At 38.2% G+C, this 26,601-nt stretch overlaps 1 protein-coding gene across 1 annotated transcript; it reads left to right on the forward strand.

The window, feature by feature from the left end:
- The first annotated feature begins 406 nt into the window (after window positions 1-406).
- LOC139938165 (von Willebrand factor A domain-containing protein 7-like) lies at window positions 407-18,888 on the forward strand. The gene is made up of 21 exons (XM_071933557.1): window positions 407-906; window positions 3,008-3,130; window positions 4,035-4,235; window positions 4,865-4,943; window positions 5,088-5,182; window positions 6,496-6,672; window positions 7,635-7,847; window positions 8,205-8,334; window positions 9,217-9,368; window positions 9,583-9,710; window positions 10,045-10,174; window positions 10,273-10,521; window positions 10,918-11,090; window positions 11,355-11,475; window positions 11,870-12,113; window positions 12,802-12,898; window positions 13,106-13,326; window positions 13,924-14,050; window positions 14,420-14,640; window positions 15,050-15,176; window positions 15,490-18,888. The coding sequence occupies exons 1-21, from the start codon at window positions 657-659 to the stop codon at window positions 15,688-15,690; spliced, it is 3,459 nt and encodes a 1,152-aa protein (XP_071789658.1). The 5' UTR covers window positions 407-656; the 3' UTR covers window positions 15,691-18,888.
- The last annotated feature ends 7,713 nt before the right edge of the window (window positions 18,889-26,601 follow it).

Genomic DNA, 26,601 nt, shown 5'->3' on the forward strand with positions numbered 1-26,601 from the left:
TTGACTGGAGAAAACTCCGGGTCAATGAGGTTCCCACTTCCAGCGAGTTGCCAAGAAGGTACCAAATTAATCTACTTCTTTATATACAATCACATCATTTTATTACCACCATATTTATCCATATCAATTCACATAAATTAATTGACCACTTCCTCACAGGCTACAATGCCTATTAGCTTCTTGTTTATAGGAACAACCTAAACTTACCGCTTTAAGTGTAAGTTATCAGTCATATCAATCTGTACCACGTATTCCGTAATACCCTGACCCTTCCATTAACCCCAGGGAGGGAGGGAGGGAATTTTGCGAAACTTTACAATCTATCTTAACTCCTCGGTGGCAGAATACTCAATGACGGTTCCCAGAAAGACAAGCACCCTTTCCCCAAATGCATTGCTTTGGTTGGTTGAAAAGAACAATGGAACCACGTCTGAATGCGCCCTGACAATCCCAATCGCTTATAGCCCCGACTGTGCAACCTGACTATAATTATGCATATTTCCTGGTGTTAAATCGGTTTACTGCGTTACGCATTAAACCCTATTATGTTTGCTTGCCTGCAAGGGGCTTTCCCCCACTGAACCCAGACTTGGTAAAGTTCTCACGCTATCTCTCCCTGCCACACAGTAGTTATGACTACATAAGTATTACTCAAAATGGAACCGACAGGTTTGCTGCATGTTTTGATCTCCGTGTCTCTAATCACCCAGGGCGTGGCGTTCTTTCCTAGTCAGACCCCAGGGCTCCCAGACACGGACTATACTTTGACTGCTCTTACTGAAGCTGGTATCCTCCATGTAGTAGCGAGATACTTTGAAGACAGCAATCCGGATCGGTATAGTCCAGGGAACTTGACGAATCTGGACCCACTGACTCCTTCAAGTCTGTTCATGAAACATTATGGCGGTAATGTAAAAGTGCCAGGACTAATATAATAATTATTTTTACACAATATCAATATTTTAAGGAACCTCCAGGGAACGTAATAGCAACTTGTCAAGCATTTTATTGGGTTTTAAAATTAGTATTCTGGTGTTTATGTGCGCTACTGTTTCACATACATGGGATTTCGCAACTTTTGCTGCTGTGGAAAAATACTGACGATACATGTACACCAATCACTCAATGGTGCCCCTTCAGGGCCTACTGCGCAGGCAGCAGGTCTTGTATTTGTTTCGTTTTGACGGATTTAGGAATGAATAGCTTTTAGAAACATTTTGCAACTGTGGAAATTGTGGCAGCTCTAGATCTATGGCGGAAGCAGTTGGTGTAATATTGTCTCTGAAACAGGAGCGGGAAAAATCTTATTAATCGTCCTGAGCATTTTTTTTCTTCCTTTTCATACTGCAGAATACTGCATGTTATGCCTCGGTCACCGGTGACACTGATTTCGCACTTTAGGCTCGAGTTGAAAAGGGCATACGGTGGTTGTACCATATCGTGTTGGGATAGCACATTTTGATTGACTGATCAGGTTCGAAAAACATGAAAAGGTGGAAGGGGCAGGCTGGAAAGGAAGGGGGGGGGGGGGGTGACGAGTGAGAACTAGCCGTTTTCCGCCAGAATAACTGGTTAATGCAGTGAATAAAGATTAAGGCTGAAATTAAAGTATTGCAAACAGTTTCAATAGAGGGCGGTGTGTTCCGGAGCCGTCAGTCCCGACGTTCAGATGATTCCTGTTCAATTGTTTGAGCGAGCACCTATATGTGACTATTTCATAGGAAGATTTCAATGATTTCAAAACCTTTGTTTATAACCGGTTGTGAGCGGAGACTCCGCGCTAGTCTTGATGCAAGACTTTTTTTGTTACGGGCGATGCAGGCGCTGTCGGTGAGTTGGCCGCGTTGTGTGTGAAAGGAAAACCAGCGAATATACACGAAGACTTTACGCGCATGCGCACGAACGGAAACGGAAACCACAAACGTACAGACATTGTACATGTAACATGTATACTGAACATACAATGGAGGTGGAAACATACAGAGCTCAAGCACTCGGAAACGGATAAGTTTTACAGAGTTTCTTACTTTATTACGCCTTTTACCCAAAAAGGTATTTATGAATGGGAATAAAAGGGTAACTCTAGTTCTTTCACGGTCGTTTAAAACCTTGCATGGTCGAATTGCCGTGTGATAAAGGCCTTCGCCTTCTGCTCGGGCCTTTATATCACACGACAATTCGACCATGCCTGTTTTAAAGACAGTGGACACTATTGATAATTGTCAAAGACTAGTCTTCACAGTTGGTGTATCTTAACATATACATAAAATAACAAAACTGTGAAAATTTGAGCTCAATCGGTCATCGAACTTGCGAGATAATAATGAAAGAAAAAATACCCTTGTCACACGAAGTTGTGTGCGTTTAGATGTCTCGAAATCAAATTCGTGGAAAATTACTTTTTTCTCGAAAACTATGGCACTTCAGAGGGAGCCATTTCTCACAATGTTTTATACCATCAACCTCTCCCCATTACTCGTCACCGAGAAAGGTTTTACGCTAATAATTATTTTGAGTAATTACCAATAGTGTCCACTGCCTTTAAACGAACGTGAAAGAACTATGAGTAGCTACCCTATTATTCCCTTATGCAAGCGTGGTAGCATCTCTGTGGTCGTAATAAAAACGCACAACCGTCGGCAACCATTTTGTAGTAGAAAACCGCTAGGTCGGCATTAGCCTTGGTGTAATCGTAGAAGCAGTAAAGTTGGGCGTAGTCTTCAATTTGCCAAGTTGCTTGATTTTGACGGCGATCATACCCCGACTTGATACTTTTTCGACATGATCTTCGTAAAGGTCGTAGTGCTGTGTGAACGGGGTATAAAGGAGACTGAGTCTCAATCAAAATAGTTAAAACAAAGAACCCGGAAACGAATTATAAAACTAGGACTGGTAAACTGTACAATAGGGGACAATGTTAATTATACCAGGACTAAATATAAAGAAAGAATAAAAGATGTCTTCACATAAATGTAAAAATACAATGTGCGTTTTGGTTTGTGTTTAGAATGTGCATCATGGAATCAATTTGTTGGCGCCATCAAGACGATAACAGACAACAATATTCGTATATCCAATGACTTTCGAAATACGGCAGAATGGCATTTCAACGGAAATCAGATAAATGCAGGTACGCCTTTTATTGAAGTTCATATCTTTATAAAAAAAGATCACCACTCGACCAAAACTCAAAGATGTTATGTATGAACAAATTGTTTAATTTTAATCTAGATCGCTTACTGACTATGAAGTTCATACTCAAACAAATTTTACCTGAGAAATGTTTCCCCTGAAAATTAGAGACTGTGTTTATTGCGGGCTGAAAACTGTGCAAACTGTGCACGGTTTTCACTCTTTCTCCCGACTCAACGGTATAGGCCCAAATTTTCACTGGTTTGTCAATTCACAAAATAATGAACACTGTTTATTACTACTTTGTCAGCTCCATGTAGATTTGGTTTTGTACCATAGTTAAAGACAGTGGACACTATTGGTAATTGTCAAAGACTAGTCTTCACAGTTGGTTTATCTTAACATATACATAAAATAACAAACCTGTGAAAATTTGAGCTCAATCGGTCATCGAACTTGCGAGATAATAATGAAAGAAAAAATACCCTTGTCACACGAAGTTGTGTGCGTTTAGATAGTTGATTTCGAGACCTCAAGTTCTAAACTTGAGGTCTCGAAATCAAATTCGTGGAAAATTACTTCTTTCTCGAAAACTATGGCACTTAAGAGGAATCCATTTCTCACAATGTTTTATACCATCAACCTCTCCCAATTACTCGTCACCGAGAAAGGTTTTACGCTAATAATTATTTTGAGTAATTACCAATAGTGTCCACTGCCTTTAAAGTCAACCTCAATCTTGTTTGGCACCAGCCTACGGACAAGTTCGATATCTATCACCACAGACAGGCTGTATTTTGGGGAGGGAGGAGCGGGTCGATATGAATGAAGTTCTTTTCAAATCAGTTTGTGACAAACAAAACTGACTCTTGTATTTATAAACCAACGTCACTTATTTACAGGCCATCAGAAAATGAAGAGCATCCGCAGCCGCATTCTACAACAGCTAATAGTTGGAGATGAGAACGCACCAGACTATGACGTAGCTCGTATGGATTGCGGTCGGTTCCTTCATTTAGCGCATAGTTTCTACTCGAATACCAACTGGATTGAGCTGAACGGGCAGATAGACCCGGATGTCATAAGGCCCTCCAACAACTTGGGTAAACATCTAAAAACCTTTTGAATTCAATGTGCAATGGTAATGACAACCTTTGAAATTAACTCGGGTGTGTGGTGGGTGCTTTTACGTTACAAACCAAGTGTGGACCAGAGAACAAAGTCCGATTGAGCTCAATTTACAGGTTTGTTATTTTATGCAAATGTTGAAACTCCAACGGTGAAGACTAGTCTTTGACAATTACCAATAGTGTCCACTGCCTTTCAACAACCTCCTTCAACCCATGTTATTTCCAATTTAAGGGACAGAATCTTGACTTTCCTATCGGACGCCGGTGTCCCATGAGGAAATTCAGCCGCCGGAGATTCCCATTATGGGAAATTAACATGGGGTGGAGGATGACTCAAAAGAGGGCGCTATCAGAAGAAGTTTGTTCATAGTTTGCCATGTAGGAGGATCGAATCTTCGGGGGGACAGAATCTCCTACCTTACCGGCACACACACCTCTGGATTGCACACCACGAGGGTGTTTTCCCCCTATTTACACTTTACAAAGTTTTCAGTTACGTAATAAAATAATTATTCCAACTTAATCTGGGCAGATTTTATGTACACCAAGTAAAAGGTATAAACCGTTTCTATTTTTTTGTTTTTGTTGTTGTTGTTGTTAAGGAATCACTAACAACTTGGAGTATTCAGAATGTCCGTCAAATATAGCTACGTGCCGAGACTGTGAAGGGTTGGCAAACTCGTAAGTAAAAATTCGGTTTTGTTACGGACAGATTTTTGATTACACTGTGTTTAGGATAGATCAATTGTTGATTATTACGGCAATGCTTATCGTTGCAAAACATTATTTTTTGTTGTCTAACTAACTTCGTCTTTCTGACCACAGCGTAATGCCACTGGATTGTTCAAGCAATCTTTACGAGACATTGTTATGTTTGGTAGGCGGATTCAGGTCTGGACAAGACATAACCAAGCCAAGAGGTAAGCAATTATTATTATTATTTTTTTTTTTAGTGAATGACCACAGCGTATATCCACCAAGTTGTTGAGAAATCATCACGAGACATCGTTATGTTTGGTATTGATTATGGTTTGTTATGGTTTATTTATTAAAATACATTTCATAAGTCACAGCAAAAAGTCGAATTGCATTTGAATTACAATTATTACCAAAAATTATATTTGAAAAATATATTTATATAAAAAACGGCACAAAGGCCACAAAAGACCTACGATAAAAAAAAAAAAAAAAATCATAAGTGAAAATGATAAAAGTTAAAATCAGTTAGGCTCTATTTAAAATTCGAGTGAGGTGGGGGATTGCACTTTTGGAGTATCTATTAACTCTTGAATTGGGTTCATAAAATTTGTGTTTGTTTCTGAGTGACATGGAATAAGATTTGGGATTAATTTTGAACCAATTATTAAAGGCAGTGGACACTATTGGTAACTACTCAAAATAATTATTGGCATAAAACCTTACTTGGTGACAAGTAATGGGGAGAGGTTGATGGTATAAAACATTGTGAAAAACGGCTCCCTCTGAAGTGCCATAATTTAAAGAAAGACGTAATTTTCCACGAATTTGATTTCGAGACCTCAGATTTAGAACTTGAGGTCTCGAAATCAACCATCTAAACGCACAAAACTTCGTGTGACAAGGGTGTTTTGTTCTTCCAATATTATCTCGCATGTTCGATGACCGATTTAGAGCTCAAATTTTCACAGGTTTGTTATTTTATGCTTATGTTGAGATACACCAACTGTGAAGGCAAGTCTTTGACAAATACCAATAGTGTCCACTGCCTTTAAAACGATTAGAAAAAAATACCGCTTTTGGGAAAATTAAGACAAAATTCATCTCTTCTGTGGGACATAGTTCGCAAGCTGCAAGTAGAAAGGGCATCGGCATAGTTGTTATATTCTCTGCCTAAAATAATTCTGCAAGCTCGTTTTTGGATCGATTCAATAGACAGAGAATGTTTGCATGTAAGACTTGAATGCCATAAAGGAGCAGCGTATTCAAAGATGGGTCGAACATAGGTCTTATAGATGGTGACGAGATCAATTTTAAGAACAACTTTTTTGATGCAACTTCGATTACTATTTGAGCCCAAGTTGTCACAGGTTCGTTCAAAACATGTGTTTATTCTACACAAAGTGAGAATACTGGTCTTTGAAAGTTACCAAAAGTATGATACCCTGCCTTTAACTGTGTGCTTTACCAGTGCAAACTGAATTTGTATACTCCCTTCGAAGAATCGAACGAACTATTTCATCATTGCATTCCACAGATACCAACCCACGACAATGTTCCCATGGTGGAATCTACGACATGTCTAGATTTGATACAGCAAAGGGTGGAATCAATAAAGAATCCTCAGAAAGAAGATTGTCACCTCATCATTTCTACCATCAACAAGCTGCACTGACGGCAATTCAAGCTACCGTAGACTTCTTTTACCATCCTGGTTCGTATCCATAATCCTGTAAAAATATGAATAAAACAATAGTGGCTTCTTATAAACTTCAGCGCGCTTTTTATCCGTCATTCAGTGACGCTCGAGGCGCTTTATAGGGTGTGGGTACTTTTTGTAGGACAAAAAACACAATGTCCACAGATTTACATTAAACTTACACAGTTTGAAGATAATGATGGTATAGAAAGCTTCCCTGGAAAGATTGCGCGCTGAGGTGCTGTAGTTTTTGAGAAATGAGTAAAACAACGTCATGAAAATAATTTCCGTCTCGATGATCATGAGACGAAAATTATTTTAGCATGTAAAAACGTATTTTCATGACATTGTTTTACTCCTTTCTCAAAAACTACAGCACATCCGCAACTAATATTTTATCGGAAGCTTTCTAATATTATTATCTTCAAACTGTGTAAGTTGAATGTAAATCTGTGGACATTGCGTTTTGTATCCTACAAAAAGTACCCATACCCTTTCCTGCAAAGTATGTGGGACTATGTTTGAACTATGAGACCTGGGGTCGATTTCACAAAGAGTTAGGACTAGTCCTAACTTAGGACTAGTCCTAGGAGATATACAAATTGCATGGATGGTCCTAAGTTAAGACGAGTAACTGGTCCTAACTCGAGATAAGACTATGTCCTAACTCTTTGTGAAATCCACCCTACTCCTCTAGCACCATTAACCGATCAGACTAGGACCGTTTATCAAACGGTTTGCTTTAATATTGTACTACTAGCTGGGAGATGGTTTCTTTTGATAACTTGTCTTGCTATATATTCGTGCCTACAATTCCATACACAAGTTATGACTAGGTTCCAAAAAGTCAAACCATCTCCATTCAAGTGTAACATCACATAACTTATTTGTTTATATTTTTGTATTTTCTATTTTATTTTACAAAACTCAAAACTGGTGTTGATGTGTGATTAATTTTGTCGATTTATCCTTCTCAGATACCGGTCTGTATAACTTGATCGGGGAGCAGAAATTTCGTAAGCTTCTTAATCTGGATGTTGGGACTTCATTGGCTTTTGTTATTGACACGACTGGTAGTATGAGTGAAGAAATAGCAGCTGTGAAAGAAGAAACAATTGATATTGTTAATACCAACAGAGGAACATGTTTTGCGGCCTCTAATTATGTCGTCGTACCGTTTAATGATCCAGGTTAGTTAATCTGTCTAAATCATCATCGTTTTTTATCATTAGGAGCTATCTGCATGAATAGAGAGCCGTGTTAGAAGTGATTGTTCAAATTTCTAGTTTCGATAAAGAGTTTTGTTTCAAAAGTTTCCAAAAGAACGGAAAACTCTTCCAAACCACATCAAGGATGCCCACACTTTTAATATTAAAAACAAAACTGCTCAAATGTTGTCTTTTTCAACGAGTGTATTGTAATAAATTTCATGTGACTGTCTTGTAGCTGTCTTTTTATGATTTTGGCGCTATACAAATTTCTTCTGATCGGTTGATTGACTGGTTGATTGATCTTGATTGATTGACTATGGTTTTCATGTATTAAAGCATTTGGTCCGGCATTTGTGTCTACCGATCCGGAGGAATGCATCCAGTACATCAGTGGTCTAACTGCAGATGGCGGCGGTGATTGCCCAGAGTTGGCTAACAGCGGACTTGAACTTGGGATTCAAAACAGGTAAATTAGGTAGTTGGTTACTGTAAACGTATGAGTTAGGATCAACACCATCGAGGGGTTGCAAATGCATCCTTTAAGCAACATGGGGGAAGTTTTTCATTCTTAAATTCTCAAAACGTGACCTTTGTTCTACGCGCTGTTGGAATGAGTGACTATATTACAGCAGACTATACCAGGTAAATCTAAGATTAATATTCCCAGTAATGTGCTGCATGTTCAAAACTACGTAAACAGTATTGACATCTACCTGGCAAGTCTGCTGCCACCTATCGTTGAAAAGTCTCCCAAATGAAGCGTATTATGTTGCTTCGCTCGGCCCCAGCGGCCAGTCAATCCATGACCGCTGGGATGGGCTAATCGCTTAAACAGATTCTTGTTCAGGAAGTATGTCATGCGTACAGTGCATAGAAACATGGTGCAGTGTGAGTGTGATGCATGATGGGACTGCGCATTTCTAAACCAATGAGAGTGCATGATACGTTTGCCCATCCCAGCGCCTTTGGTTAAAGCAAGGCGCTGGGGACGAGCGAAATTATGTTGCTTGTTGCACTAAAGTTTGGCTTTACCCTCAGACGATTGTGTGTTAGCATTAGATCCTCAGTACTTTCACGAGCTCTGTTGAAATAATTCACAGGCATATTACTCGGCTGGGATTCAAACCCGCGGCCTTTGCAATTCCAGAACATTGTCATACGAACTAGACTACCGAGGTTGCTCGGTGGCTAGAGGCAGTGTAAATCCTATGTTTTGGCAGCGGGTACCACAACGATATAAGAGATGTTAAATTTGCCTCGGGGGTAAAGTATATTAATTTTGGTTTAAACCTTACACGGCTGTGACGTTTATTTAATTTATTATTTAGCAATTGTCTTGTTCTTTAAGTGTGGATGGGAGTATCGTGTACCTCTTCACTGATGCTGAAGACAAGGATAAAGACAAACTCCCTAACGTTGAAGCTTTAATAGCGGAGAAAGGTCTCATTAGAGTGGATTTCGTACTGACAGAGGGTTGTCCATCAAGACGTCGTAAAAGAGGTAATGTGCAATTGAGTTACCATTATCCAACCATGATGTAATAGTTCTCACCGATTCTTCTCAGAACCGACACTATTATTAAAGAGATTTATACATGGTGTGCCGCAAACCTCATGTGTTTATATACTCCAACTATGAAGAGTTTGAATCCTACGGGCAGTTCGCGTTCAAGAAGAATTTCACTTTCAATTATTTATTTTTCTGATACTTTCAGCAAGCAGTTCCCCGTTCACTTCTTATTTCACAATCGCTAGAAAGTCTGGTGGAAACATTTACTTTACAGACGATGATGGTATACGAGATTTAACACGAGTAATTCAGGGTAATATTCGAGGATCACAGGTAAGTTGCTTTTTGACGTTAACTTATTGTCCAAACACTGACAACACATAGGTGAAAACTTAAAAACTGCAGGTTTGTTTTTCTGTCAAGGTGTTAGAATCTAACATAACTATAAAGATATAAAACTATTTATAATGAGTAGTGGAGATGGTCTTAGCTTTCGATCCAAACCGGACCTTCCTCAGATGCATAAACAATTGTACAAACAAATGTCCATGTATGTAAAAATATATATTTATTTTATTTTATAACGAGTAGTGTATATTATGTAATATAAAAACAAAATTAAATCAACAAACGTATAATGTTATTGACCTTTGTTGGTGGTATGTAGGTCACAATACTGAAGCTAAGTCTAAACAGCACCACCCCTGTGGAGATACCAGTTGATACTACAATACCTGAATTTCTAGTCTCTATTTTCGGTCTGGACGGCACAGAAGTGAACATTACAAATTCACAGGGTAAGTTATACCAATCCAGTTAATGGTCCATACGGAAGTTTTTAATGCCATTAAATTTTTACTAAAAACACATTTTTCCTTTGTTTATTGTACTTTAGGAATCGAAGGGTCCCCGAGTGACCTACTTGCAGAAATATTCACCAGCTCGGCCCAGCAGATAGTCTTTAGTTTCAACACCTCCTTGCAGCAATCAAAAGGAAACTGGAATCTCAAGCTACAGAATGTGAACCCTGCCTCCGAGTACGAAGTCACCGTCTCTGCAAGAAGCCTCCTTGGTTTCACCTTTGACCTTTTGGAAGTTGACCAATCAGGAACTGCGTATCCATTGGAGGGGTTACCAGTCGCTGGTAGGTACCGTTTACCAGTTCCAACTCCCGCTAATACGATTTCATATTGCGCAGTCTAGAGCGCACATGTACTTGGAGACAATTGGTGTTCTTTAAGCAATTCTGAGAAACATGTATTCTTGGGACTAAGGTGACAGTTGCAAAAGGTACATCGTCACTTGTATTTCATTATTGGTTACTCATTGTTTTCGCTTGAGAAAAAAAAATCGACATGACTCCAATGGCTGTGTGAATTTTAGTGGTTTCTGGACAGAAGAACTTGAAGGATTCTGACAAGCGTTTCAGTTAAAGCCGTTTGTGTCTCGCTATATCAAAATGCCAACCTGAATGTTAACTTCAGAATCACGTTCCATCAAATAATATCAATTCATTGTCTCTCGTTGCTTTTGTCTCAAGGAGCTCAGCTCTCACTTCAAATCCGGATCTCATCCCAAGACCTGATCAGATCAATCGGTGAAGTTAGATTCCATGATACCACCGGTCGTGAGACACTCTTTACTGGGGTCGTTCAACCACTTGCAGGAAGGATTCAAGGATTGTATGTAGCTAATGTGACACTTCCAAACAAGGTATTCTTATTTCACAACTCTAGCTCTTGTTCAAGGATCTCTCAGCCTTCGAAGCGATTTTTGAGGCATACAAATAACGCTTTAGAGTTATTATTAAAAAACGTTCGTGCCCCACTGAAATATATTTTATTAAAAGAAATAACAAAAAAAAAACGCATTCCCGGGAAAACTGAAAAAAACATGAAACAAACAAAATCATCGTTGTTCTTTTTCCTCAACATTACAAAGGTACCTGTTTTAATACTAGATTCTTTTTTATTTTAGGCATTTTTCGTTAGTCTTGTTGGCGTAGACAATAAAGGCGCTTCATTCCTTCGGACAGACCCAACAGAGGTACAAGTTATTGACTTCAAGTTGGAACAAGTCATTGGAAATAATACAATAGGTGAGTATTAAACAAACATTTTTTCAAAAGGTCTGAGTAGGTATTCTGTGCTCTTACCAAATGATGACTCGTTGAAAAAAGGGATTGTTGAACTTGAAAGGGGTGAATCTCCTTCTTCTGTAGTAGGCCTTTTGAATTGTCATCCTCAAAAATTTACCTGATAGTTTTTTTTAAGGATTCCCTTTCTGAATTAGTTAAGAAAGACAACAAATCCCCATTGAAAAGCACTACAACAGTGGCAATTTTGATGCACAGAAACAAAGTTGCAATGGGGAAGTATACCGTATCTGAATGGCTGCTTTTCGTTTACACTAATTTGTTTGACAAGAACAAAAATCGGACGTAAACACAATTCCTGTAGGCTATTAAAAATCCATTCCACTATTTCGTACAGATGAGGTTTATCAAGGAAGCGAAGGTAGGTTGACATTTAGAGTTATAAACAAAGGACCAGCAGACACCATGGACATCAGTGTTTCCATAGGGACCAATAGAGGAGCAGTGGAACTCAATGCACCAATAGAACAAGTATTGAACGCTACTGTTGAACCATTGACCATGGAGTTGGCATCTGGACAGACACAAGAGGGCGTGCTGATTGTTCGTGCTGATGACAATGCAACGATTGGCATTACTGTGTAGGTAGATTTGTTTATTTTGTTGTTTCTTAAAGACACTGGACACCTTTGGTAATTGTCAAAGACCAGTCTTCTCACTTGGTGTATCTCAACATATGCTCAAAATAACAGACCTGTAAACATTTGAACTCATTGGTCACCGAAGTTGCGAGATAATAGTGGAAGAAAAAACACCCGTCACACGAAGTTGTGGCTCTCAAGAAAGAAAAAACATCCTTGTTGTACAAATTAGTGTGCTTTCAGATAGTAATAAAAGGCTTCTGGCCAGAAGTCTTTTATTATTTTAGTGGGAAATTACTTCTTTCTCGAAAACTACGTTACTTCAGAGGGAGCCGTTTCTCACAATGTGTTATACTGTCAACAGCTCTCCATTGCTTGTTACCAAGTAAGTTTTTTATGCTAACAATTATTTTGAGTAATTACCAATAGTGTCCACTGCCTTTATTTGTTCCTGAGTGTAACAGTTTTTTAGTGTAAATTTCATATAGATTAGTGTCTGCATTCTTTATTTGCTTATTCTTTATTCCTTACTTTTATTTAATTGCTATATTTAATTACTATATATTAATTTGGGTTTTTGTGTGGAGATTGAAATCATGGTAAAAATAATGTCAATGATAATGAAATTGCATAAAACGAGAATCATTTTGTAAGCTTTTCCTTTTATTAATTTGGTTTCACTCACCAGGAAAGTGATGTTAAGCGTTTCAGGTTCTTTATCACCGGCTGTTAATATTCTCTCTGCTGATGTGACGGTAGTTGAAACTCCCATAATTATTCCTGAAGTAAGTTTTTAAATAATACGTGTTTAAATTGCAATATCAATATTAAATAACGACTTATTTAATAATTTGAAGAAGTTGTGTGCCGAAGTTTTATATTTTGGAAATGTAATTCCACCAGGTATAAGGCATATATACGATTTTTTGGGGGGAGTGATATTTCCTACAAAGTATACATCAACAGAAATTGGACATTTTATTCACCATCAGGTAATCGACTCGACTTCGCCAACCTGCACCGTGCTGGCCACTGGAGGGGATTGCACAGCAGACCAGATGACCAACGACTGTCACTTCCATGAGTGGTGGGTTCGAATCCAAGCAACAGATGAGACGTCTTTGATAGAGGTTCTTCCTGATCCACAAGTTGGCCTCAGTCAGTCCTTAAAATATGAGGAAAGCTCTCTCCGCAACGTTACAGCAATCTATAGGCAAGACGTTCAAAATGTTTAATTTATTTTGTGTATTACTCTGCGTATGAAATAAGTTAAAATCCCATTCCCCCGACTCCCAAGAGAATACGCTTGAGAAACAAAACTAAAAGTTCGAGTTACCAGGGCAAGGTCGTTTACCTGCTGGATTTTTTACAACAGAAACTTGTCCGATGTCTCAACGGAATTCCCCATTGACTCGGCACTAAGGCATTTTGGTTGTATTGTAACGCCTCAAATGGACTCTTGCGCGCTTAAAGCCATACATTTTCGGAACAGAAAAAAAAAAATTCGGGATAGGAAGTAGACTTGGTTCCAAGTCTTTGATCGTGGCTTTTTAGTCGTCCTGAAAACCGCTAAAAACAGCGCTCTCTTGTGATCAACCATCGTCATTTAGCCTACGAGTTAAGGTGCGTGATAGATAATATCAAAGATACTATAAAAGGTGTGAGGCGTTTTTTTTTGTGGCGGAGATGCAGAAGAATAACCGCGATCTAAGACTGGAATCAAGTCTAGATAGGAAGAGTTACTTATCCTAACTTAGGACTTGTCATACGTTTTTAATCTCCCAATAAAGATGTTTTTCTATCCATGTAGAGCCCCGTGCTGTTGTCCCAAAGTGAACATCACAGTTCGAGATGGGAATGGAAACACTGCGTCATGCGGTGAAGACTTCTATACACCAGTGGCGGGAACAATAAAGGAACCAATCTGTAACGGCCCGGTGAGCTTGCAACTATATAATTGTCTTTCTAAATCTGTGAGCCACTCAATTTTCATTTGAAAAATTTTCTCCCCAAAAACATTGAAATATTCGGCATGTTCCATGTACGTAAACTGTTATAGCTGTGATTTGTTTTTATGTCTTTGGGTCACGGTTCATCAGTTATTACTATTTTGTTGTCCTTGTTGAATTGTTACGTTCAACTTTTATTTTCCAGTGTTCTTGCTTGTTATATTATAGGCCAAATTTATTGGTAATAATTATTAATAACTTAAAGTTTTTTGTGCTTTAAATACTATGTTTCAAATAATGAGTTTTTAAAGCGTTGTTTAATATTGTTGTTTACATTATTGTTTTGTTTCATTCTAGATATATGACTTGACTCCTCCAACCTGCACCGTGCTGGCCACTGGAGGGGGTTGCACAGCAGACCAGATGACCAACGACTGTCGCCTCCATGAGTGGTGGGTTCGGATCCAAGCAACAGATGAGACGTCTTTAATAAAGGTTCTTCCTGATCCACAAGTTGGCCCCAGTCAGTCCTTGAAATACGAGGAAAGCTCTCTCCGTAACGTTACAGCAATCTATAGGTAAGATATTATTTTGCAGTTTATTTGGATTATTTTTTGAGCATTTGTTTTTCCTAATAATACGAGACTTTGGTACACTAAAGTGGCAGCAGACATGCAAGGTAAGTTTCCACAAAGAGTTATGACTAGTTTTATCTCGGGATAGGAAGTAGACTTGGTTCCAAGTCATTGATCGTGGCTTTTTAGTCGTCCTGAAAGCCGCTAAAAACAGCGCCCTCTTGTGATCAACCTTCGTCATTTAGCCTACGAGTTAAGGCTCGTGACGGGCGTTTTTTTGTGGCGGAGATGAAGAAGAATAACCGCGATCTAAGACTTGAATCAAGTCTAGATAGGAAGAGTTACTTGTCCTAACTTAGGACTTGTCATACGTTTATAATCTCCTAATAAAGATGTTTTTCTATCCATGTAGAGCCCCGTGCTGTTGTCCCAAAGTGAACATCACAGTTCGAGATGGGAATGGAAACACTGCGTCATGCGGTGAAGACTTCTATACACCAGTGGCGGGAAAAATAAAGGAACCAATCTGTAATGGCCCGGTAAGTTGGAAGTTGGGTTGATGCCCATGATGGGACATAGGGTTTTGTCTTACACAGTGCAATACTTGAGCTTTATGATAAAGGTGTCCAAAACATGTGGTGTAATATTGTGTCCCCACCCTTGAAAACTTGGGGGACCTGTCCCCCCACCCTCCCCCCCCCCCCCCATGTGTGATTGACGCCCATTCACAAGACACACAACTTATTTTGTAAAACAGAATACCACTTCTAAAGAATGTGCAGAAGTTTATTCAAAAACCGATATTCATAACATTTTGTGATGGACTAAACTTATTTTGTCTGTGTATTTAAGGTTGAGAACGCCCCCTCTGGTCTTGGCGTTGGGGGTATTGTGGGGATAGTTGCTGGCTGTCTGGTGTCGATTTTGATTCTTGTAATCATTGTCAAGTTCTTCATGACTCGGAGAGAAAACAAGAAGGAAAATGACTCCCAAAAGAACAGAGCAGATCTACATGTAGTTGCAAAAGATTCCAAAAATGATTCCGTAATGTAAATGTTTTATTGGATTAGTTTATAGTACCATTCCATACGATAGAGTGGACACTATGTCGTATTTGAACCATATAGACGATGTGACCTATATTTACATTCAAACCGCCCTCTGTTGAAAAAACACTGTATACGTCAGTTTTCGCCGGGTAAAAAGACACGTAGTCATGGTAAGATTGCATACACTTTAGCTGGCTGCCAAAACACAAAGGTTTTGCCCGGCGGTATGCGCGCGAATCATGTTATGGTTTTCGTGTGACGTCAGAGGTCACAACGTCTATAGTCACAGTAGTCTTTGAGGCTTTTCAAAGGGTGAAAGAGCATATAAAAGTATTTTGGAATGGGATGGGAAACACTGGACCAAACATAATATAATGTAGATATCAGGAAAAAAAACAATCAAATTTTGTCTGACACTCTTTAGAAACAGACGATAAACGCCATTCACCAATAGTAAAGGCAAAAATGTAACGTAAGGAACAATATATATATTTTTTTCAATATTGGAGTGTCACACCTCGAATTACCATTATGGCAAACAGTCTTAAACCAATCTCCCGCGTCGCCATTTTTAATTATTTTACTAAAACGGCCATCCCGAAAGTTTGCCGGGCAAAAATCATTGAGTTTGACCCGCCAAAGGTGCGACGTTTAATGCAGACATAATTGTTTTTTTTTTTTCCAAAAGCGTGTTTTTACCCAGCTGCAGATTGGCTTCCAGGGCCCATTTTCATAGTGCCGCTTAACGGCTGATTTTGTACTTCGGCCTACTGCGCAATTTCATAGCGCTGCTAACCGTAAGCACGAGAAAAGGCGTGCTAACCTTCCGGAGCTATACTGCACAAAAATGAATGACGTAACTATGCAAATCAATAGTGAACGTGCAAGATGGCCGCCTAATAATAACATGTGAATTGCGCTTACGGTTAAGCACATTTTTCTGCTAAGGCTAGCAGGAAAGGCTGCATATACTGTTAAGCAGCGCTGTGAAACTTGCCCTGATTTTGAGGTTAGCATTATTAATTATTTTACATTTGTATGGTAATCATTGGTAAGTGGAACAATATTTTACTCAGGATTTGCAGTGACAATATTTGCTTATATACACAGTTGAGTTGTTATTGAACTTATTATAAGTGACGTTAATATAATTGTTTTCGAGAAGGCCTCCAACATAAGCAATTTGTTGGAATGTAGCTTTTGTTTAAAGGAACACATTGCCTTGGATCGGTCGAGTTGGTCTTTGAAAAGCGTTTGTAGCCGTTTTTTATAAAATGCATGTGGGTAGAAAGATGTTATAACCTTCCGGAGCTTACTGCACGAAAGTGAATGACGTAACTATGCAAATCAATAGTGAACGTGCAAGATGGCCGCCTAATAATAACATGTGAATTGCGCTTACGGTTAAGCACATTATTTTCTGCTAAGGCTATTAGGAAAGGCTGCATATGCGCTATGAAACTTGCCCTGATTTTGAGGTTAGCATTTTTAAATTTTTACATTTGTTTGGTAATCATTGGTAAGTGGAACAATATTTTACTCAGGATTTGCAGTGACAATATTTGCTTATATACACAGTTGAGTTGTTATTGAACTTATTATAAGTGACGTTAATATAATTGTTTTCAAGAAGGCCTGCAACATAAGCAATTTGTTGGAATGTAGCTTTTGTTTAAAGGGACACATTGCCTTGGATCGGTCGAGTTGGTCTTTGAAAAGCGCTTGTAACCGTTTTTTATATAAAATGCATGTGGGTAGAAAGATGTTGTAAAAGTAGAATACAATTATCCACACAAACGTGCTTCGAAATTGCGTGGTTTTCCTTTTACCTCGACGACTAATACGTCGGTCATTTATGGGGGTCAAAATGTTGACTTCCATAAACGGCTGACCGTGTTAGTTCGCACAGTAGAAGAAAAACCACGTAATTTCGAGGCAAACTTGTGTGGATCATTGTATTCCACTTTTAAAAAATCTTTCCAACCATATGCATTATATAAAAAACTGTTACAGGCGCTTTTGTTTTGACCAACTCGTCCGTTCCAAGGCAACGTGTTCCTTTAATAAACGTAAGATACCTATTAGGTAATCTCTGTATATTAATGGTTAATTAGTTTGTTGTATTCTTGTGTCTGAACTGATAGATTTTTTTATAAACATAATTAAATGTTAAAGACAGTAGACACTATTGGTAATTGTCAAATACCAGTCTTCTCACTTGGTGTATCTCAACATATGCATGAAATAACAAACCTGTGAAAATTTGAGCTCAATTGGTCGTCGAAGTTGCGAGATAATAATGAAAGAAAAAAACACCCTCGTCACACGAAGTTGTGTGCGTTAAGATGGTTGATTTCGAGACCTCAAGTTCTAAACTTGAGGTCTCGAAATCAAGTTCGTGGAAAATTACTTCTTTCTCGAAAACTACGTCACTTCAGAGGGAGCCGTTTCTCACAATGTTTTATACTATCAACCTCTCCCCATTACTCATTACCAGGAGAGGTTTTATGCTGATAATTTTTTTGAGTAATTACCAATAGTGTCCACTGCCTTTAAGCTTATCACTTTTAAAATTAATGGCAACGGGACTTTACTTGATGGACGTACAGCAGCTGTTGATATTCAAAAGCATTTTGAGAATTATTTCACTTTGACAGAAATGTGGTGATGGAAATATAAAATGTTTTTTTATTATAACCCCGAACTATTTGAATCTAAGAAACGTAACTGTCAGAAACCTTTCTCAGATTGTGAATTCCGATTACGAAGCTCTCTTCTTGCGTGGACCTTTTGAATTGACATTTTTACAGGTCAGTTTTATTGCATACTGTCTTCATTTATTTGGAATCAAAACAATCAAACTGTTGCAAAGGATTACGTTGCCTTTCGGCACAAAGGAAAAGTTTGTATTTTTGGATATTCATTGAAAGAGCTTTGCTCTACGCGATATTAAACAGTCGAACGCGGTTCACAGTGTTTCGCCTCGGAAATATTCGAATCAAGTTTTGCACAAGCAACACGAGTGTAATTTTATTGTTTAAAGGAACGTATTCAATTGGTAAGAAAATAACTCGTCTATTATTATATTGATCACAGAATTACATAAAACTTACACGGTCTAATGATGATAGTAGAAAACATCCATGGAAACATTTTCTGTCTGAAATGTCATATTTGATGAGAATAAAATGAAACTAATTTCCCTTTTGGAGTTTATCGTTCAGTGAGCGTTTTCTATCATTGTTTTAAATCGATGTCATGCAAGCCACGGTCTTATCTACAAGTATGATATTATTGTATTTAATTGGTTTAATCAATCCATCAGCGGATGGTACTTTGTTCTTTTAAACAACGCAGTTAGAATGTGAAATTGACCCAATCATCACCCCATTACAGCTCCCTCTAGATCAACCGGCACCAATTACAGATTCTCGTGGGAGTTCAACAGTTTCCATTAAGAAGGGAGCAACTGCTCTTCCAAGAAATTGAAATTGACCTTGACCTCCCAAAGCCTCTTGTTGGGTTAAAGGCAGTGGACACTACTGGTAATTGTCAAAGACTAGCCTTCACAGTTGGTGTATCTCAACATATGCATAAAATAACTAACCTGTGAAAATTTGAGCTCAATCGGTCATCAAAGTTGCAAGATAATAATGAAAGAAGAAAACACCCTTGTCACACGAAGTTGTGTGCGTTTAGATGGTTGATTTCGAGACCTCAAGTTCTAAATATGAGGTCTCGAAATCAAATTCGTGGAAAATTACTTCTTTCTCCAACCTGAAAGCAGGCCTGATACTTCAATGAGGCAACGAAGGCGATTGCCTCCATGTTCCCTGGTCATTTGCCTTGGTGCCCTTGAAAATGCTCCAGTAGAAATGTACAATTTCCTCATGACCTTTACAAACAGAAAATGCCCTTGTGCCTCCTCCCTTTTAAAAACGAAGCATCAGGCATGTGACAGTATTTATAACATTATGTTTTACATATTCTCTGCTGTGGGTTTTTGAGCCTTGAGATTAAAAATATAACTTCCTCAACAATAGCTATAACCATGTGCAATAAGCCTACATCAATTGCAGCCTCACCATCGGGAATTTATTTTACAAGTCGCTGAGCATCTTAACACTGCTCGGGTGCGTAGTTGTTTTTAAACACTAGTTATTGAATTAATGGAATTGCGGTTATTCAATTTATGAAAAGTGAGCGGTACTAATTCAATTATTGGAACCCCCACCCCCCTCGCTATACACATCATTTATTCTTTTGAATGGAGAAATTATTAAAATAAATAAAATAAAACCACTCCGTTGACCCTACGACGATGGAGTACCTTCTTCCCTCACCTTAGTACAAGGTTTGCAATGAACTCAAGCCTCAAAATATTACAAAATAATATTGAAAGAAACATGATCTAGTATAAACTCTCCCGTGGTTAAAAAAAATACCAATACCCCGTTAATCTTTAGGGGTTGCGGGTCAGACCATAAAATGAGAGTTTACATACAGACGTGTGTCTTCTGTGGCCTGGTTCCTGCCGCCTAGAGACCGTGGTACAACCTCGCTGTCCTTTCTTGATGAGCTTTTGGATTGATTCTTACACATTTTCAATCAAAATGTGTCTTGGAAGTCCTCCCTCTTGCAAACATTCTCCTCTCGCTGGCAAAGTCAGCTGACCCTTGTTTTGCAAAATTTTCCTTTTTATCACGGTGCAATATCCCAGACTATTGCCACGTCACGTCAAAAGCAAACCTACGCGCTCTCCATTGGGGATCAGAACCTCACACACTTATTGTCAGGGGACGTCTGTGTTTTTATAATGTTTTCCTACGGGTTGAATGTACAATGAAGAACTTTTTTTTTTTTTTTACAAATAATAAATTTCCAGATAAATTTTAATCTCAAAATGAAATATGATCCAAAAGTCTGTAGTCACCAACAGCAAGATTTGTATAAACATATCCAGAGTGCAATGAATTTATTTGTAAATATATTAATTTTATTTAAAAAAATGCATTTAACTCCGGCACACTCGGTGGTTAAGATGATTCAAGAAATCTGCTTTAGAATATTAGGGTCTTGGGTTCGAATCCCGACTACTTTGCCTGTGAACAAATGCATGACTTGGGCGGCACTGAGCTTTACATTGCTTGTCGCATGCCGATGTAAAATCAATAGTAATCTACATATCAAACGTGCAATAAAACTCTCGCATTTTAATCGTTAACAAAACCCAGTTATCAACTGCCCTCAGAGATGTTTTTTGAGAGTTTCTGAAAAAAATATTTTATTTGCATTCTCCTGAAGACGATCAGGGCATTTGAACAAAACGTTGAGTTTTCAAACCTAGGTTTTTGAGAACCACAATAACTCAGAGAGATTAATTCATGGTTAAAGAAACTGGATTGTATCTCCACCATGTAAAGTTTCAAATCCTACTCATATACATGGTGTTACTGCAAACCTTACTAGATTGTATCTCCACCATTCAAAGTTTCAAATCCTACCCATGTACATGGTGTTACTGCAAACCTTACTAGATTGTATCTCCACCATTCAAAGTTTCAAATCCTACTCATGTACGTTGTGTTAATGCAAACCTTACGAGATTGTTTCTCCACCATGCAAAGTTTCAAATCCTACTCATGTACGTTGTGTTACTGCAAACCTTACTAGATTGTATCTCCACCATGCAAAGTTTCAAATCCTACTCATGTACGTTGTGTTACTGGAAACCTTACTAGATTGTATCTCCACCATTCAAAGTTTCAAATCCTACTCATGTACGTTGTGTTACTGGAAACCTTACTAGATTGTATCTCCACCTTTCAAAGTTTCAAATCCTACCCATGTACATGGTGTTAATGCAAACCTTACTAGATTGTTTCTCCACCATGCAAAGTTTCAAATCCTACTCATGTACGTTGTGTTACTGGAAACCTTACTAGATTGTATCTCCACCATTCAAAGTTTCAAATCCTACCCATGTACATGGTGTTAATGCAAACCTTACTAGATTGTATCTCCACCATGCAAAAATTAAAATCCTACTCATGTACATGGTGTTACTGCAAACCTTACTAGATTGTATCTCCACCATTCAAAGTTTCAAATCCTACTCATGTACGTTGTGTTACTGGAAACCTTACTAGATTGTATCTCCACCTTTCAAAGTTTCAAATCCTACCCATGTACATGGTGTTAATGCAAACCTTACTAGATTGTTTCTCCACCATGCAAAGTTTCAAATCCTACTCATGTACGTTGTGTTACTGGAAACCTTACTAGATTGTATCTCCACCATTCAAAGTTTCAAATCCTACCCATGTACATGGTGTTACTGCAAACCTTACTAGATTGTATCTCCACCATTCAAAGTTTCAAATCCTACTCATGTACATGGTGTTACTGCAAACCTTACTAGATTGTATCTCCACATGCAAAGTTTCAAATCCTACCCATGTACATGGTGTTACTGCAAACCTTACTAGATTGTATCTCCACATGCAAAGTTTCAAATCCTACCCATGTACATGGTGTTAATGCAAACCTTACTAGATTGTATCTCCACATGCAAAGTTTCAAATCCTACTCATGTACATGGTGTTACTGCAAACCTTACTAGATTGTATCTCCACATGCAAAGTTTCAAATCCTATCCATGTACATGATGTTAATGCAAACCTTACTAGATTGTATCTCCACCATGCAAAGATTCAAATCACGTGATATCTGAAAGTCGTCACTAAAAGCGAGCAACAAGAATATTTGCGGAATGTTTACACAATACCCAAACTGATAGCATGTCGACATCCTTAACATTCTCTGTGCGATTATTACTCATTGGCAAACTTTTGGATCCAACGATGAAGCTTACCAGTAACCAACCTATAATAACTACATCATTTAAAAAGGTAAATGTTGAAAGTCCCTTTAATTCTTGTGAAGGGAAGATATGAAAATTACACCTGTTATAAAGACGCGGGTAGCAGTAGTTTTATTTGTTTTTTTCCCAAGGAGTTATTTTATGAAAAAGAAGCATAGTTGCCACATTGTTGTGGCCAGTTGTACAATGACCCAGTTTTAAGTTTGCTTCAGATGGAAACAACAGAAAGGAAAACAATAGAAAGAAACATAATCAGAGAAACAATAGAAAGGAACACAATAGAAAGAAACACAACCAGAGAAACAATAGAAAGGAACACAATAGAAAGAAACACAACCAGAGAAACAATAGAAATGAACACAATAGAAAGAAACACAACCAGAGAAACAAGAGAAAGGAACACAATGGAAAGAAACACAACCAGAGAAACAACAAAAAGGAACACAGCCAGAGACACAATAAAAAGAAACGCAATTAGAGAAACAATAGAAAGGAACAATGACTTGATGTAATCTCATCATATTATAGACCTAATGAGAATTGGCTGTTAGGGAGGGAGAACAATGCATTGAACAATACATATCATATGTTATAATGTCATTGCAATGGCATTACAACCACCAGGTAATTTTGCTTTGTTTGTGATTTATAAATAGAAAAGCAATTTACTGTCAACTTTATCTTTAAGTCGGTCGATTTTCTTTTCTCGGCACTCCCAGTTTTTGAAATCCAAGCTTTTACAAATACACACATGCATGTTCATAACACAATAGGAAGCACTTTGGGTTTTACAGGAAAGTGTTTTTAGATATTTATCATGCCCTCCAAGTTTGAATACCTTGTCCAAATTTTGAGATTATCTTGACCTCTCATATGAAAAATAATATCTAGTGTTTCTTCATAGCAAGGAAGGAGTCAATGATATTGAGCTCTAACCAATTTAGCTGGGTTAGGGGGGGGAATTACCGGATGACATAAAGCCTAATAATCAAGAAAAGAAATCTTTCTCAAGTTCGGCACTGGTGTTATTACATCTAAACTGGTGTTTGAGTTTCTTGTGGGTATCAACTTGATGTTTGGATGAGGGGATGGGGGTCGGGTATAGGAGGGTATCCCATATCATATTTTGGGAACTATTTCTCCGCGTGACAGGTTACTTACTTTCGCACCACTCTAGGTTTCAGTCGCGAACTACCATGCACACGGAGTGCCATCCCACGTATTGAGTTACTGAGGGTCTTGTCTTTGATCTTAAAGCAGATATATTTATGTTCGACTCAGTCTCAGGACAGGACATTAACGGTCTCTGGAGTTTTGGCGTCTTGGACGCGTGTGTATTGGATCTAAACATAGGTCTTCGATGTAAAGACATAAGAACATCCCTTCCCAATGATCTTGTACGATTGTTGTTGTCCATTAAAATAACTTTGTTTTTACGGTGTCTTTCAATGTCGAATAAAGAAAACCTGGCAAAGTGAAGCTTTGTTTTATAGCATTGCCTTAAAGACCCCGGACACTATTGGTAATTGTGAAAGACTACTCTTCTCACTTGGTGTATCTCAACATATGCATGAAATAACAAACCTGTGGAAATTTGAGCTCAATTGGCGGTCGAAGTTGCGAGATAATAATGATAGAAAAAAACCCATCCTTGTCACACGAAGTTGCGTGCTGTCAGATGCTTGATTTCGAGACCTCAAATTCTAATTATGAGATATCGAAATCAAATTTATTGAAAATTACGTCTTTCTTGAAATAAAGACGTTACTTCAGAGGGAGCCGTTTCTCACAAAATGTTAAACTATCAACCTCTCCCCATTACTCGATACCAAGTAAGGTTTTATGCTAATAATATTGAGCAATATTTTGAGTAACTACCGATAGTGTCAACTGCTTTAAAGCTAATATAGTGTATTTTTCTCATAACTTCGTGATATAACAAGTGGATAATTACATTTTGGACACATCCCCAATCATCCCAATTAAGATTTTCTTTTTTTGGTTAAATATCCTTAAATTGCTTTTAAAGATAACCTTAACAATCTTATAAATAGGTCTACGTGACTTTTCAATTCTTGATATGGACAAATTTAACCTGTCAAATTTTCAAAGCAGGAGTGGGTGGGGCATGTCAGTCCACAAGTGTCCGAAAAACATGTGACCTTATAAGCTATAAATATTCCTAATTAAGACCTCAATCAACTTGACGATCGTATTTTCCTTTAGTTATCACTTATCCCGGTCTATAAATCACCATCCTACATAAACAAGAACGATGGACACGCTCCATAATTTGGCCACAAAGTTCCCCGAAGGCTTACCTTCCATAGCTACCGATTCCCTGGGGAGCTCTTGGTATTTAAGTCTGTTTATTTAAACATCCTTCATTGAGTCTAAAGAGGAGAGGAACATTTACACAAGATCCTTCGATCGTCGCTCTTGACCCTCGGTACCAAAGTCCCACTGGAACCATTACCAAACGACAATGTCAGGGCGGTCAATATGCAGTCATGCGCTTGTAAATGTACCGACAGTTTGGTTTAAGGTGGAAGTGATAGTGCAGAATGGTACATGAATTTATTTAGAACAACTTCAAAGTAAAGATGCGTTAGTAACATTCTGTAGTACAGACGAAAAACTAAAACAGGTTAAGACGGCATACGGTGCAGAGGGATTTTTTTTAAACTCCTTTTTCAAAGGTTCATTTATAACCACGTTCTTCTTTTCTTTTTACTTTTTCGGGTAATAGGCTGTAGCAATTTATTTTGTTGGAAAACAATATTTACTTAAGAAAATGATAAATTTTCCCCTCAAAATATTTGTTGGAGAACAGAAGTAAAATTCCGATGCACAAACCCAGCCGAAAAGAGGATGGGATATAATTTAGTATTCGTTGCTTCTCAACCCAAGTGAACAAGTGGAAAGGATATATATATGTTTATCCTTTGAAACTTGAGCATTACCAAATCCGCGATATATTGCAACAAATAAGTGGAATATATCCATTTTAAAAATGTTTGCATAGAAACATTGCTTTGTTTTATTCGTAAAATCTAGACCCTGTTTTTCCCCCAAAATTTTGAGAAATTTGTTTGAACAATTTTTTTTTGCTTTCCCAATATTGATGGTCGGACGATTGGAAAATCACACTGATGTAGGGGTGTTTTGCTTGGGGGGGGGGGGGGGGGCGGGACGAGATGGGCCCGGGGACTCCCCATATAATTAACTTGAGCAGAGGATTATAGTCAATGTATAATATTGTCCCTTGGCTTTACTTTAAAAAGCTGTGAGAATTATAAGTATTTTTCGTGTATTTTCGAACATTTAGCGTTTTGCACTGTATGCTACGAGAGTTTATTTAGTGAATATTGTATTAGTGAAGGTATTTAGTGAAGAAACCCCCTTTAAGTTATCGTAGCTTTATTAATAACACGCGTATAAAAAATCAAGGCCTATACGTCATACCCGTTTTACTTGAAGAGTCCCATACATCACAAGCTTCATGTTTCCCGGTCCTTTGGTGTGATAATAATTAAAACACCCGACAAACGACTACCGTCAGGAAGTTGTAGAGTGTTCCAGATATGGGACAAGCTATCTAATGGATCGGCACTTCCTTTATTATGAGAAGAGTTAAGATCTGTAGCTCTTCATACTCTCTTTATCTAAAATGCTTGAGACATGAATGTCCTGCTGGGTTACCGCGGTCCGGATACGACAAGTTGTGGTCAGTGTGCTGAAACGTTGTCCCGTACTCTGATTCGAGGGCACACTGTTAGTGCAATGTCATTGTCAGTTATTAATTACAGGGCATAAGGAGCAGGGGGGAAATAACTCAGCCAGTGAACTTTGAAATAAATCTAGGCTACCAGTTTGTTTTAAACTGCTTTAAACGTTTGTCTTTGAAGTGGCGGGATTGATATGGAAATGAGTAAATGAAATGTGATGTAAGAAATCTTGCGCTCATATTCTTTCTGTAACGTCTTCAAAATCGACTCTCGCGTTAACAGGGTTGGACAAAATGACCTCTTT

Source organism: Asterias amurensis, chromosome 1, assembly GCF_032118995.1.
Source record: "Asterias amurensis chromosome 1, ASM3211899v1".
In the NCBI taxonomy this organism is placed as follows: domain Eukaryota; kingdom Metazoa; phylum Echinodermata; class Asteroidea; order Forcipulatida; family Asteriidae; genus Asterias; species Asterias amurensis.

Excerpts from the sequence above, each read along its gene's own strand:
- LOC139938165 (XM_071933557.1), top strand. The coding sequence starts at position 657 with ATGGAACCGACAGGTTTGCTGCATGTTTTGATCTCCGTGTCTCTAATC. Across the intron at positions 4,236-4,864 it reads AAGGCCCTCCAACAACTTGG|GAATCACTAACAACTTGGAG; the intron begins GTAAACATCTAA and ends GTTGTTGTTAAG. Across the intron at positions 11,091-11,354 it reads ATGTGACACTTCCAAACAAG|GCATTTTTCGTTAGTCTTGT; the intron begins GTATTCTTATTT and ends TTTTTATTTTAG.